At 44.0% G+C, this 13,264-nt stretch overlaps 1 protein-coding gene across 2 annotated transcripts in view; it reads right to left on the reverse strand.

Annotated features, from left to right (window-relative positions):
• Nucleotides 1-2,487: 2,487 nt before the first annotated feature.
• Nucleotides 2,488-13,264, reverse strand: part of nfkb1 (nuclear factor of kappa light polypeptide gene enhancer in B-cells 1) — a 128,637-nt gene continuing 117,860 nt past the window's right edge. Inside the window, exons 19-24 of one of the 2 annotated variants that reach the window (XM_086005773.1) lie at nt 11,927-12,029; nt 10,905-11,029; nt 9,333-9,399; nt 7,486-7,658; nt 5,216-5,369; nt 2,488-3,654 (exon numbers count right to left, since the gene is read on the reverse strand). In XM_086005773.1, coding sequence (XP_085861899.1) covers nt 3,521-3,654; nt 5,216-5,369; nt 7,486-7,658; nt 9,333-9,399; nt 10,905-11,029; nt 11,927-12,029 — 756 coding nt within the window. In that variant the 3' untranslated portion in view covers nt 2,488-3,520. The remainder of the gene's footprint in view (nt 3,655-5,215; nt 5,370-7,485; nt 7,659-9,332; nt 9,400-10,904; nt 11,030-11,926; nt 12,030-13,264) is intronic. The other variant, XM_086005781.1, reaches the window with a different exon arrangement.

The raw sequence follows: 13,264 nt of genomic DNA on the forward strand, positions 1-13,264 counted from the left end.
TACACTGCAATACTCGTGTACAAACACTCAGTACATTTGCCTGAAATGTTTCCCTCTAGTGGAGATGTAAATCCACTAAACAAAATGTGTAACTTTAGGGCGATTGAGCAGTTTACCATTTACAGCATATTTCCATTCACTTTGGGTTTATCTGTGTGAAATTGTTTGCCCACTCCCCGATTTGTTAGTGTTCTTCTGCATTCGCTCTCTCTGTTTGCTACATCTCCAAATTTCGATTTGTCAGCAAATTGTGATGTTATGCTCTAAAGTCTCTGCCAGTAACACACTGTTGACTAGGTGGTGGGAAGTGTAAAAAACATGATTGCCTCATCTCCCATTGTGCAGTGATCATCAGCTGAAGTTTCCCTTCCAGAAAACTGAAGCGCGAGTCAGCTCCATTGCTCAGCCAACTCCGGAATGACATTCAATACTGTTTTCAAAGCTTTTTGATGCTTTTGTAAACACTTATGCAAATAGATAACATTGACATCATCTGGATCCTTGAGGCCAAATTGCACATTTTCTGTAAAACTCCAGCTCATTTGGCATACACCGAGCATTGAATCGACACCAATATATTTATACAGCACATTAAAGACAATCAATTCTAATTTGATTTTCCGCTGAACCCCAGTTTATGCCACGTCTAGCACTAAACTTTGTCACTAAAAGCCTGGAAAAAGACTTGCATTTATATATCGCCTTTCATGACCACCGATCGTTCCAAATGCTTTCCAGCCAATGAGGTACTTTTTGAAGTGTATTCACTGTTGTAATGTGGGAAACGCGGCAGCCGATTTGCGCACTTCAAGATCCCACAAACAGCAATGTGATGATGACCGGATAATTTGTTTTTGTGATATTGATTGAGGGATAAATATTGGCCAGGACACCAGGGAGAACTCCCCTACTCCTCTTCTAATAGTGCCCTGAGAGCAGACGGGGCCTCGGTTTAACGTCTCATCCGAAAGACGGCACCTTTGACAGTGCAGCACTCCCTCAGCACCAAACTGGTGCGTCAGCCTAGATTTTTGTGCTCAAGTCTCTGGAGTGGGACTTGAACTCACAACCTTCTGAGGCGCGTATGCTACCCACTGAGCCATGGCTGAATCCCTGTGGAAATAATGAGAATGTGTTACCAGTGGAATTTGGAATCCCTGAACTAGAGTGAATTATCAGCGTCAAAAGTTTTTAAGCATTCCTAAAACTCTCAGGTTTTATGCAGAGTACCTAAAGAAAGAAAGACTCGCATTTCTATAGCGCCTTTTACGACCACCGGACGTCTCAAAGTGCTTTACAGCCAATGAGGTACTTTTGAAGTGTAGCCACTGTTGTAATGTGGGAAGCGTGGCAGCCAATTTGCGCACAGCAAGCTCCCACAAACAGCAATGTGATATTGACCGGATAATCCGTTTTTTGTTATGTTGGTTGAGGGATAAATATTGGCATGGGGATTCTTTTACGTCCACCCGAGAGCGCAGACGGGGCCTCGGTTTAACGTCTCATCCGAAAGACGGCACCTCCGACAGTGCAGCGCTCCCTCAGTACTGCATTGGGAGTGTCAGCCTAGCTTTATGTGCTCAAGTCCCTACTGAGCCACAGCTGAGACTAACTGATTTTATAATTGTAATATCCACTGGAAATGTTATGTACGCTAAGTATGGTTATCAATCTTTAGCTTAGACACTGTATTATCATTGTTATAAATCCCTGGGTTAAAGTTGCCCATGTGAAGGTACGGCAAGAACTTTTAAGGACACAATGTGACTAAGAGCAGACTTTCCATAATTCTGCACCAGTATCAACTGTTGCAGACAGTGAGGCTGCGCAGTCTCCAGGCAGAAACCCTAGGAGGGAGGGGTGGAGTCGGGTTTTTAAAAGAGCGAGGCCCGAGAGCGGGAGCAGAGCCCGGCAGTTTAAAAGAGCGAAGCCCGAGAGCGACTGGAAAAAAAGAGGGCAGGAGCTCTGAAAAGAGGGCTCAGGAGGCAAATGGCTGCCGCATCCCATCCCGGGCTTCCAAACTCGGCCGCCCTTCGTATTAGTAGCTCTGCATCCAGAACTCAAAGTGGGATTCAGTGATCGTGAAGAGAATTCAACGAAGAGGTTCGGAGTCGTAAGTCTTGCAGACATTATACATACCATGAGCTCCAACTTAAGCGCGCCCTCGAATTTGGACACAGGGACAGATTCTCCTTTGAATCCATGTAAATGGAGAATGTATGTTTATTATGTCTAGATTCATTCTAATGTATGCAAATGTCTAATTTAGTTCATTGACCTGTAATCTTCTTATACTGTCTGACGTTAAAACTATAAAGTAAGATAATTAGAATTAAGCCATAGTAGTAGTGATCTCCTTACTGGACTATAGAATACTGTCTACAACAGAGACCACATCTCACATATATCTAGAGAACCGTGAAGGGATTACATAATGTTTAAATCATTGATTCGAGCTGGGGGAAAAAAACCTACCCGAGTCAGTGCAATTGGTCCATTTTTTTAATGTTTGTAAAAAAAAAAGCTAAAAATAATTTCAAATTACATATTTCAAGCAAAATAAAAAATATCTGACTAGTTTCGGCAACAGAAGCGGTGATGACTATTTACAAATCACCCTTTGACTCATTCTAAATGGATATGAGCGTATCTCGGCGATGGATATACAATCCCTTTTTAAAAAAAATAAAAACACAGTTCAGCTCATCGGGATCGCAAGAGCAAAAACTCCGCAACTCGGTTCTGTTTCTCCATTTGCAAAAATAAACAGGCAGAAAAAATATCCTCAGGGTGAAACTTTACTAATACTTATCAGTACAGAGAAAGGCTTGCATTTCTGCAGTGCCTTTCAAACTTCAAACCTTCACAGCCAATGAAGTACTTTTGAAGTGTAGTCACTGTTGTAATGTAGGAAACGCGGCAACCAATTTGCGCACAGCAAGCTCCCACGAATAGAAATGTGATAATGACCAGATACTGTAATCTGTTTTAGTAATGTTGATTGAGGGATAAACATTGGCTAGGACACCCGGGAGAATGCCCCCCACTCTCTGAAATAGTGCCATGGGATCTTTTATGTCCACCAGAGAGGGCAGACGGGGCCTGGGTTTAACGTCTCATCCGAAAGGCGACACCTTCGACAGTGCAGCACTCCCTCAGTACTGCACTGGAGTGTCAGCCTGGATTTTTGTGCTCAAGTCTCTGGATTGGGACTTGAACCCACAAGACTTTTGGCAGCTTCATTCTTAAAAAAATAAAAGTAGAAATAAACTTGGGTGGGGCTAAGTAACATTTAATTAGGTTTGAGAACTTGTCTGATTAATTCTAAGCACTGACCTGTTTAATATTTTTAATGATTATGCCTTCTGGCAGTAATCAAAACTGGGATTACAACAGGTGGGGGCTGGTTATTTCTAGAATTTTCTCAGATTCCATCCTGATTGAAATCTGTTAACCGCGCGTGCTTCAGTGGAACGTCCTGGTTAACCAGCTCCGCGTACCGAGAGCCTTGCTGCAAGGGTCACAGTTCGAAAGAAGCCTGGTTGTTGCTGAAAGATTCGGATGACATGTGGCTTAATCTCCTAAATGATGTCTCCACTCCGCTGTCATACACGCTGTCACACTGCTGTGATTTTGGTTCAATCTGAACATCTGCTTGAAAAGAATGAGAGTTTTAAATTCGTTATTAAGGACAGTGAAACAAGCTCATGCTCTTCATTCTGCTTTCCCCATCAAAGAACAGTCACAGAAATCAATAAATTACATACTACAAAATACTTTTTTTTTTTAAACACAGGTTTAAGAAGCCAAACAAACTGACGGTAGTGATATTAAGTATTGTTTTGGTAGAATGTGCAATTAAAATCTAGATTAATATCGAAAGATGGATTGCAGGTGCACATTTCTAAATGCTGCTATTCTCAAAGCTCTTGATTGTAAAAATTTTATTGCTGACTTTTTTATTGCTATACTTTTTATAACTAGAAATTCTGCAGTGGTGACATCAAGATGAAAAGTGTTAGGCATAAAGAAACTAATAACTAAGAAACTTTGGAATGAAGTGGAGAAGATGCAGTGGTCTAGAGAAGTATCGGAGACAATCCTAGTGAACACTGAGCTGTGTTAGATAACACACGGCCTGTGGTTAATGCCCATTTACTTAGCAAGGGAAAAACCTGTATAAAACTCACCGGCTATGCATTAGGGGATTTTTAAGTCATTTTGCGAATGAAATATAAATTAAAAGCCAGACAGGGAACCATTAACCAGCTTGATGTATAAATAGAATTTTAATAAAATGTCAATTTGAAAATATAACAGTTACATTTTTCCCTAAATGACCTTTGAGCTCGGAATAGAATGGCAGTAGATTGAATATTTCATCAGTTCTGATGAAAGGTCATCGACCTGAAACGTTGGCTCTGTTTCTATCTCCACAGGTGCGGCCTGACCTGCTGAGTGTTTCCAGCATCCGCAGTATCTTGCTTTTGCATTAGATAATTGTTCCTTTACCTTTGGGAACTGGTTATGACTCTGCTTGGTGTGACAGCCCTGTGAAATCCCTTTGCCAGTTTCAACCCAAGCCTCCGAGAGCTTTTTAGTTAGAAAAGTCAAAAAGGATGACAGGTGAGACAAGTGGAGATGGTGCGTTGTTAGAGTAAAGTAAAGGAATGTTTACTCTATCAAAGCCTGCAATTATTCATCACCATATTAGAATGGGTGACCAAAAGCTTGGTCAAAGAGGTAGGTTTTAAGGAGTGTCACAATAAGGGAGGAAATTCCAGAGCTTAGGTTCCAGGCAGCTGAAAGCACAGCCGCCAATGGTGGAGCAAAGGAAATTGGGGATCCGCAAGAGGCCAGAATTGGAGGCGTGCAGAGATCTCAGTGGGTTGTAGGAGGTTACAGAGATAAGGAGGGGTGAGGCCATTTAGTACTTACCCTTTAAGCCCTGAAATCAACTTTGCAATGTATGGGCAAGATTCATCGATCTTAGGACAAACTTGTCATTTATAACTAAATTTTTGTGCATCTGATCATTAGCGGATAAGTGTTTTTATTGTATAAAGGATAACTTGGAAGTGTGAAAAAGCTATTAGTAAACTAAATGGCAACTGAGTTGAGTAAAGGTTATGTACTATAATGAGCTGACGGTAGTGTTCAGTAATACTAGGTTTAGCTATTTGTGTAACCCCAGTAATGGAGATTGTTTGCTTACTGTTGTGCTGTTCAATGGGTGATGGTGAATTAATTGCTTCATCTAGTTCTGCGTTTGCTGAATTGGTCATTGCTTTATGAAGTACTGCAATTGCTTTACTGTAGCCCATTGACTTTAACGTTTCCAGAATCTCCATGACAGTGCCACCAGATACCTGCAGTAAACCAAGGAATAAAGTTAGTGTGCAAAGGAGAGATCAAAGCAATTTAAAGAGGGACTGATGCCATGAATACTCTACACACTGCAAGTTTAAAATCATAGAATGGTTACAGCACGGAAAGTGGCCCATCGAGCCCGTGCTGGCTCTCTGCAAGAGCAGCTCAGCTCGTCCCACTTCCCCGTAGCCCTGCAAATGTTTTTCTTTCAGGTACTTATCCAACTGCCTTTTGAAAGCCGTGATTGAATCTGCCTCCACCACCCTCTCAGCGAGTGGTTAGGATCTGGAATGCACGGCCTGAGTAAAAAAGTTTTTTCTTACTTCGCCTTTGGTTCTTTTGCAAATCACCGTAGCCAATTCCGTATCCATGCTGCCACTGTCCCTTTTATTCTATGGGCTTCAACTTTGCTGGCAAGCCTATTATGTGGCACTTTGTCGAATGCCTTTTGGAAATCCATGTACACCACGTCAATCACATTACCCTCATCAAAAACTCGATCAAGTTGGTTAAACACGATTGGCCTTTAACAAATCCGTGCTGGCTTTCCTTAATTAATCCACACTTGTGACTGTTAATTTTGTCCCGGATTATTGTTTCTAAAAGCTTCCCCATTACCGAGGTTAAACTGACTGGCCTATAGTTGCTGGGTTTATCTTTACGCCCTTTTTCGAACAAGGGTGTAACATTTGCAATTCTCCAGTCCTCTGGCACCAGCCCCGTTTCTAAGGAGGATTGCAAAACAATTCCAGCTTTGCTCTAATGCTAAACGGGTGGTGTAAATCTGGACTCAGTGCCCGACTCCTGAACAAGGGGGTGGGGGGGGGGGGGTTCTAACTTACCCTTTCGGCAGTGGTGGAAAACTGACAGTAGCAGATTGGCTGTCTGTTATACATCCCCCCTCCCCAACACCCAAGGGGGCATAACCTTAAAATTGGAACTGTGGAGACAAAATGCAGATTGGGTGACCGCTTGACTCAGAGCTTCTGGTCGCCTGTCACTTTAATTCTCCGCTGCACTCCCTCTCTCTCTGTCCTCTGCCTCTTGCACTGTTCCAACAAAGCTCAACGTAAGCTACACTGGAACAGCACCTCATTTTCTATGAGGCACTTTACAGCCTATTGAGTTCAACAATTTCAGATCGTGACCTCTGTCCCCATTCTTTTGGACAGCAGGTGCTGATCCTGCTATCCCCATTTACCTCTTCGAGATCCATCTTTTGTTTCTTGTTCCATTAACATCCCCTTTTGCCTTTGTCATTTCATCTCTCCTGCCTTCCACCCTCACAGACCTTCCCTTTTGTTCTTCCCCCCATCCCCTCCTTTCATCTCTAACTTTAACTTTTTCTAGTTCTGACAAAGGGGCATCGACCTGAAACGTTAACTCTGTTTCTCTCTCTCCACAGATGCTGCCTGACCTGCTGAGTGTTTCCAGCATTTTCTGTTTTTATTTCAGATTTCCAGCATCTGCAGTATTTTGCTTTTGTATTAGAGCCCGGCCGTTCAGGGGCGATGTCAGGAGTCTCCTCTTCACACAAAGGGGGGTGGAAATCTGGAACTCTCCCCCAAAAAGCTGAGGCTGGGGAACAATTGAAAATTTCAAAACTGAGATCGATAGATTTTTGTTGGGTAAGGGTATTAAGGGTTACAGAACCAAGGCGGGTAGATACAGATCAGCCATGATCTAATTGAATGGTGGAACAGGCTCGAGGGGCTGAATGACCTACTCCTGTTCCTATTTGGATAAAATAGTGCTTCTAGTGATGTTACAATAATGTTGAACAAGTACAAATGATGCAGAGATTGAATTCACTCCCTTGTATCAGACTTTTCTCTAAATTGTCAACTCCAGTCCCCAACATGAATATCTGCCGGAGCTCTTGAAGCAACTTCAGATATCAACTCAGTTAGTAGAAGACACAAGCCAATTTATGTGCGATTAAGAATGTGGGGGCTGAGTTAATTTTTCTAGCAAATTTGTTATATCTTATTCCAAGGTGTCATTTTTAAGCAGTTACTTTAATGACATTGCCACCAGCTTTCCATTTTTATCCCAATGGATATCCGACTGACATATAAAATGACATTTGTATAAGAAAGGATAAAGTCAGCTCACCTCATAGTTATCCAGCAGAGTTCTTGCGGGGGAATGGCTGAGTTTAAAGGCGTTGATTAGTATCCCAAGACCCAATTTCTCTGCCAGAGTCATCCAGTTCAGACTCGGTTCCGGCACCTCCAACAGTTTACAAAGCTCCAGCCTGGCTTCTACATCCAGCTGTCCTAAATCACCTAGTAGACACAAACACGTCACAACTCAGTGTGGAATCAACACTACCCTGTCTGGTAGAGTATTCCAGAAAGAAAATTAAAGACTTTATTCAAGCTCCTGAGGCTCCATGGAACACATCTTGGTCTCAAGTATTGGGCGTTTCGGCTCTAAACTGTACTCGGAAAGAGCTTCTCTAATCTTCCTTACACAGCTCACTCCCTTTTCATTCAGGATCAGTCATCGTGTTGCTTTTCTCTGCATTCTCTCCAATGCATGCATGTCATTTTGATAGCGTGGTGATCAGGATTGAACACAGTGCGATCTGACCAGTGTATTGTAAAGTCTCTCTGGGCTTGCATTCTACCATTCTAGCTATACAGTTGACTGCCGCGTTTATACATTACAACAGTGACTACACTTCCCAAAGCGCTTTACAGCCAATAAAGTACTTTTGATGTCCTGAGGTCGTGAAAGGCGCTGGAGAAATGTAAGTCTTTCTTTATACATCCGAATATTTTGTTTGCTTTTTTTAATTGCTTCATCACCATGGACATAGAAAGCGACCTGGAAGTAACTTTCTAAGTCTCCCTGTGTTGACTGTTCCCTTCACTTATATTTGCACTATTTCACCCATTGTGTTTCTCGGTGTTCATTTCATTTAGCATTGCCCTGCTCATACTGATCGAAATCCTTCAGCAAATCTTTAACAGCATCACCGGTCCCTACTGTTTAAAGCTATTTTAGTGTCAATTTAATTGCATATTAAATAATCTCTTGATTTCACATTTACCACAGTAAGCAAATTCTCAACTTCTAAATATTAAGCACCAGATCTTAGAATTCAGGACTGATCTTTATCACCGCATCTACCCAGTTAGACAGAATAATTTTGGAAATGGTTAATATATGAAGGGTCACGAACGGTAATGATCAATGTCCCCTTTAAGCCGCGCAGCACTCTGCAGGTCCTGTGCAGCCGGTGAGCCGGCTTTTAAATAGAAAAACTGTGCATGCGCGGAATTTTGAATGGCCCACGCGGGCCAAAAATAAATTAGAGACAACATTGGTGATGATGTGCTTCACTGAAGTAGTAACTAATTATTACCTCAGAGACATGGACCATGTACAGCAGGCACCTCAAAGCACTGGAGAGGTACCACCAACGCTGCCTCCGCAAGATCCTGCAAATCCATTGGCAGGATAGGCGCACCAACGTCAGTGTTCTCGCTCAGGCCAACATCCCCAGCATCGAAGCTCTGACCACGCTCGATCAGCTCCGATGGACGGGTCACATTGTCCGCATGCCCGATACGAGACTCCCAAAACAAGCGCTCTACTCGGAGCTCCGGCACGGCAAGAGAGCCCCAGGTGGGCAGAGGAAACACTTCAAGGACACCCTCAAAGCCTCCTTGAAAAAGTGTAACATCCCCACCAACAACTGGGAATCCCTGGCCCAAGACCGCACAAAGTGGAGGAGAAGCATCCGGGAAGGCGCCGAACATCTCTAATCTCTTCGCCGGAAGCCAAGCGCCAACAGCGGAAGGAGCGCACGTCAACCCAAGCACCGTCTGCCCCACCTGTGACAGAGACTGTAGGTCCCGCATTGGACTCATCTGAGAGCTCATTTTTAATGTGGAAGCAAGTTATCCTCGGTTCCGAGGGACTGCCTAAGAAGAACAACAACTATTTATTACCTTGTGGGAAAGGAGCAACAGAGGCAGGCTTTGGTTGGTACGGTTTACCATTTAAGATATCATAGACCTGGAAAAGAAATGTAAATTGATAAATCAAATGGCTCACAATTAATGAGACAGCAGAACATTTTCCGATACCCAGAAGTATAACCAGAGGACACAGATTGATACCAGGGATGAGGGAATTCAGTTATGTGGAAAGACTAGAGAAGCTGGGGTTGTTCTCCTTAGAGAGAAGGGTAAGGGGAGATTTAATAGAGGTGTTCAAAATTATATGGAGTTTTCATAGAGTAGATAGGGAGAAACTGTTTCCACTGGGAGAAGGGTTGGTAACCAGAGGACAGAGATTTAAGATAGGCCCAACCATCTTCAGCTGCTTCATCAATGACCTTCCCTCCAACATAAGGTCAGAAATGGGGATGTTCGCTGATGACTGCACGGTGTCAGTGCCATTCACAACTCCTCAGATAATGAAACAGTCCATGCCCGCATGCAGCAAGACCTGGACGACGTTCAGGCTTGGGCTGATAAGTGGCGGGTAACATTCATGCCACAGAAGTGCCAGGCAATGACTATCTCCAACAAGTGAGAGTCTGACCACCTCCCCTTGAAATTCAATGGCATTACCATCGCCGAATCCCCCATCATCAACATCCTGGGGGGGGGGGGGTCACCATTGACCAGAAACTTAACTGGACCAGCCACATAAATACTGTGGCAACAAGAGCAGGTCAGAGGCTGGCTATTCTGCATCTCACCTCCTGACTCCCCAAAGCCTTTCCACCATATACAAGGCACAAGTTAGGAGTGTGATGGAATACTCTCCACTTCCATCAACACCATCCAGGGCAAAGCAGCCCGCTTGATTGGCATCCCATCCACCACCGGCGTACCGTGGCTGCAGTGTGTACCATCTACAAGATGCACTGCAGCAACTCGCCAAGGCTTCTTCGGCAGCACCTCCCAAACCAGCGACCTCTACCACCTAGAAGGACAAGGGCAGCAGGAGCATGGGAACACCACCACCTCCAAGTTCCCCTCCAAGACACACACCATCCTGACTTAGAAGTATATCGCCGATCTTTCATCGTCGCTGGGTCAAAATCCTGGAACTCCCTAACAGCACTGGGGGAGCACCTTCACCACACGGACTGCAGCGGTTCAAGAAGGCGGCTCACCACCACCTTCTCAAGGGCAGTTAGGAATGGGCAATAAATGCTGGTCTAGCAAGCAATGCCCACATCCCAGGAACAAATTTAAAAAAATGTAAGGTAATTGGCAAAAGAACCAGAGGGGAGATGAGAATTTTTTTTTTCTATAAACGCGAGTTGTTGTGATCTGGAATGCGCTGCCTGAATGGGCGGTGGAAGCAGATTCAATAATAACTTTCAAAAGGGGAATTGGATAAATACTTGAAGGGGAGAAATTGCCGAACGATGGGGAAAGAGCAGGGGGGTGGGACTAATTGGCTGCAAAGTGCTTTGGCGTGACCTGAGCTGGTGAAATGCAAGTCTTTTTTCTTTCAGATATCAGATTAGTGAGTCCGCCAAAGGTGGTCATTGTCATTCTTACTTCTTCCGAGGCTGCCATGTCCAGGGGTGTGGTCCCATGAAAGATCCCTTCATCATCCTCTTCCTCAAGGGACTCCTCAGTTTTATCATCCAGAGGTTCGTGATTCTCTATGTGTGGGTCTGCACCTGAGAATATTGTTACGTAAAATGGCAACAGATTAACAAGTGACCAAACTCAGCGCTCCGACAACAATAAAGACATTTGTGAAAATTTAATTTAAGATAACTTTAAATTTATTTGATTCAAATGATACAACTATATTATTTCAAGAACAAGCTACCCTGAATGCTCAGCTGGTTAAAGCAACGAGTAACTGAACCACACTATTCCAGATTACATAGGTTTTTGATGGAGTAAATAAGGAGAAACTGTTTCCAGTGGCAGGAGGGTCGGTAACCAGAGGACACAGATTGAAGGTAATTGGCAAAAGAACCAGAGGGGAGATGAGGAGAATGTTTTTACGCAGCGAGTTGTTGTGATCTGGAATGCGCTGCCTGAAAGGGCGGTGGACGCAGATTCAATAGTAACTTTCAATGGAGAATTGGATAAATACTTAAAGAAAAAATGTGCAGGGCTGTGGGGAAAGAGCAGGAGGGAGTGGGACTAATTGGAGAGCTCGTTCAAAGAGTCGGTGCGATGGGCCGAATGGCCTCCTGTGCTGTACTCTGTGGGTGGGGGTGGGGGTCGGCTGTGTGCGGGTGTGTGTGTTGGGCGATGGTGTGCTCGGGCTCAGCTGTGACGTAAAACAACTCGGCCACGCTCACCGTCTCAACCCTCTGCCCAGTGACCCCGGGCAGGTCAGTACAGGTGGAATTGTATCCTCGCACAGAGTCAGTCATACCCCAGGGCTCGAGTCGAGGGTACATTTTCTACTCGTTTCATTTGCCAGGAGTGCTCCCTGGGGATTCTGGTGCACAGTCCGTGAGCCCACAGCATTTTTCTGGTCAACCTCTGAAGAAGCAGACCTGCCCGGCAAAGCCTCTCCTTACACATCACTGTGACACAAAAACACTGCTACATACCCGCTGCCATTAGGAGGGCACAAAGTTTGGTAGAACCTCTTCCTGCTGCTATGTGAAGTGCGGTAGACCCGTCAAATGTGGTGGCATCAACTTCCGCACTACCCTGAGGATCCAAACACATCACACAGTAACACCACTGGACTACAATAACACAAACACATCACACAGTAACACCACTGGACTACAATAACACATCACACAGTAACACCACTGGACTACAATAACACATCGCACAGTAACACCACTGGACTACAATAACACAAACACATCGCACAGTAACACCACTGGACTACAATAACACATCGCACAGTAACACCACTGGACTACAATAACACAAACACATCGCACAGTAACACCACTGGACTACAATAACACAAACACATCACACAGTAACACCACTGGACTACAATAACACATCACACAGTAACACCACTGGACTACAATAACACATCACACAGTAACACCACTGGACTACAATAACACATCGCACAGTAACACCACTGGACTACAATAACACAAACACATCACACAGTAACACCACTGGACTACAATAACACAAACACATCACACAGTAACGCCCCATGACTACAATAACACATTGCACAGTAACACCACTGGACTACAATAACACATCGCACAGTAACACCACTGGACTACAATAACACATCGCACAGTAACACCACTGGACTACAATAACACATTGCACAGTAACACCACTGGACTACAATAACACAAACACATCACACAGTAACGCCCCATGACTACAATAACACATTGCACAGTAACACCACTGGACTACAATAACACATTGCACAGTAACACCACTGGACTACAATAACACAAACACATCACACAGTAACACCACTGGACTACAATAACACAAACACATCACACAGTAACGCCCCATGACTACAATAACACATTGCACAGTAACACCACTGGACTACAATAACACATCGCACAGTAACACCACTGGACTACAATAACACATCGCACAGTAACACCACTGGACTACAATAACACAAACACATCACACAGTAACGCCCCATGACTACAATAACACATTGCACAGTAACACCACTGGACTACAATAACACATTGCACAGTAACACCACTGGACTACAATAACACATCACACAGTAACACCACTGGACTACAATAACACAAACACATTGCACAGTAACGCCCCATGACTACAATAACACATCGCACAGTAACACCACTGGACTACAATAACACAAACACATCACACAGTAACACCACTGGACTACAATAACACATTGCACAGTAACACCACTGGACTACAATAACACAAACACATCGCACAGTAACCCAACT

The sequence above is a fragment of the Somniosus microcephalus genome, chromosome 2 (genome assembly GCF_052327205.1).
Source record: "Somniosus microcephalus isolate GS21.2 chromosome 2, FLI_Smic_1.0, whole genome shotgun sequence".
Lineage (NCBI taxonomy): Eukaryota > Metazoa > Chordata > Chondrichthyes > Squaliformes > Somniosidae > Somniosus > Somniosus microcephalus.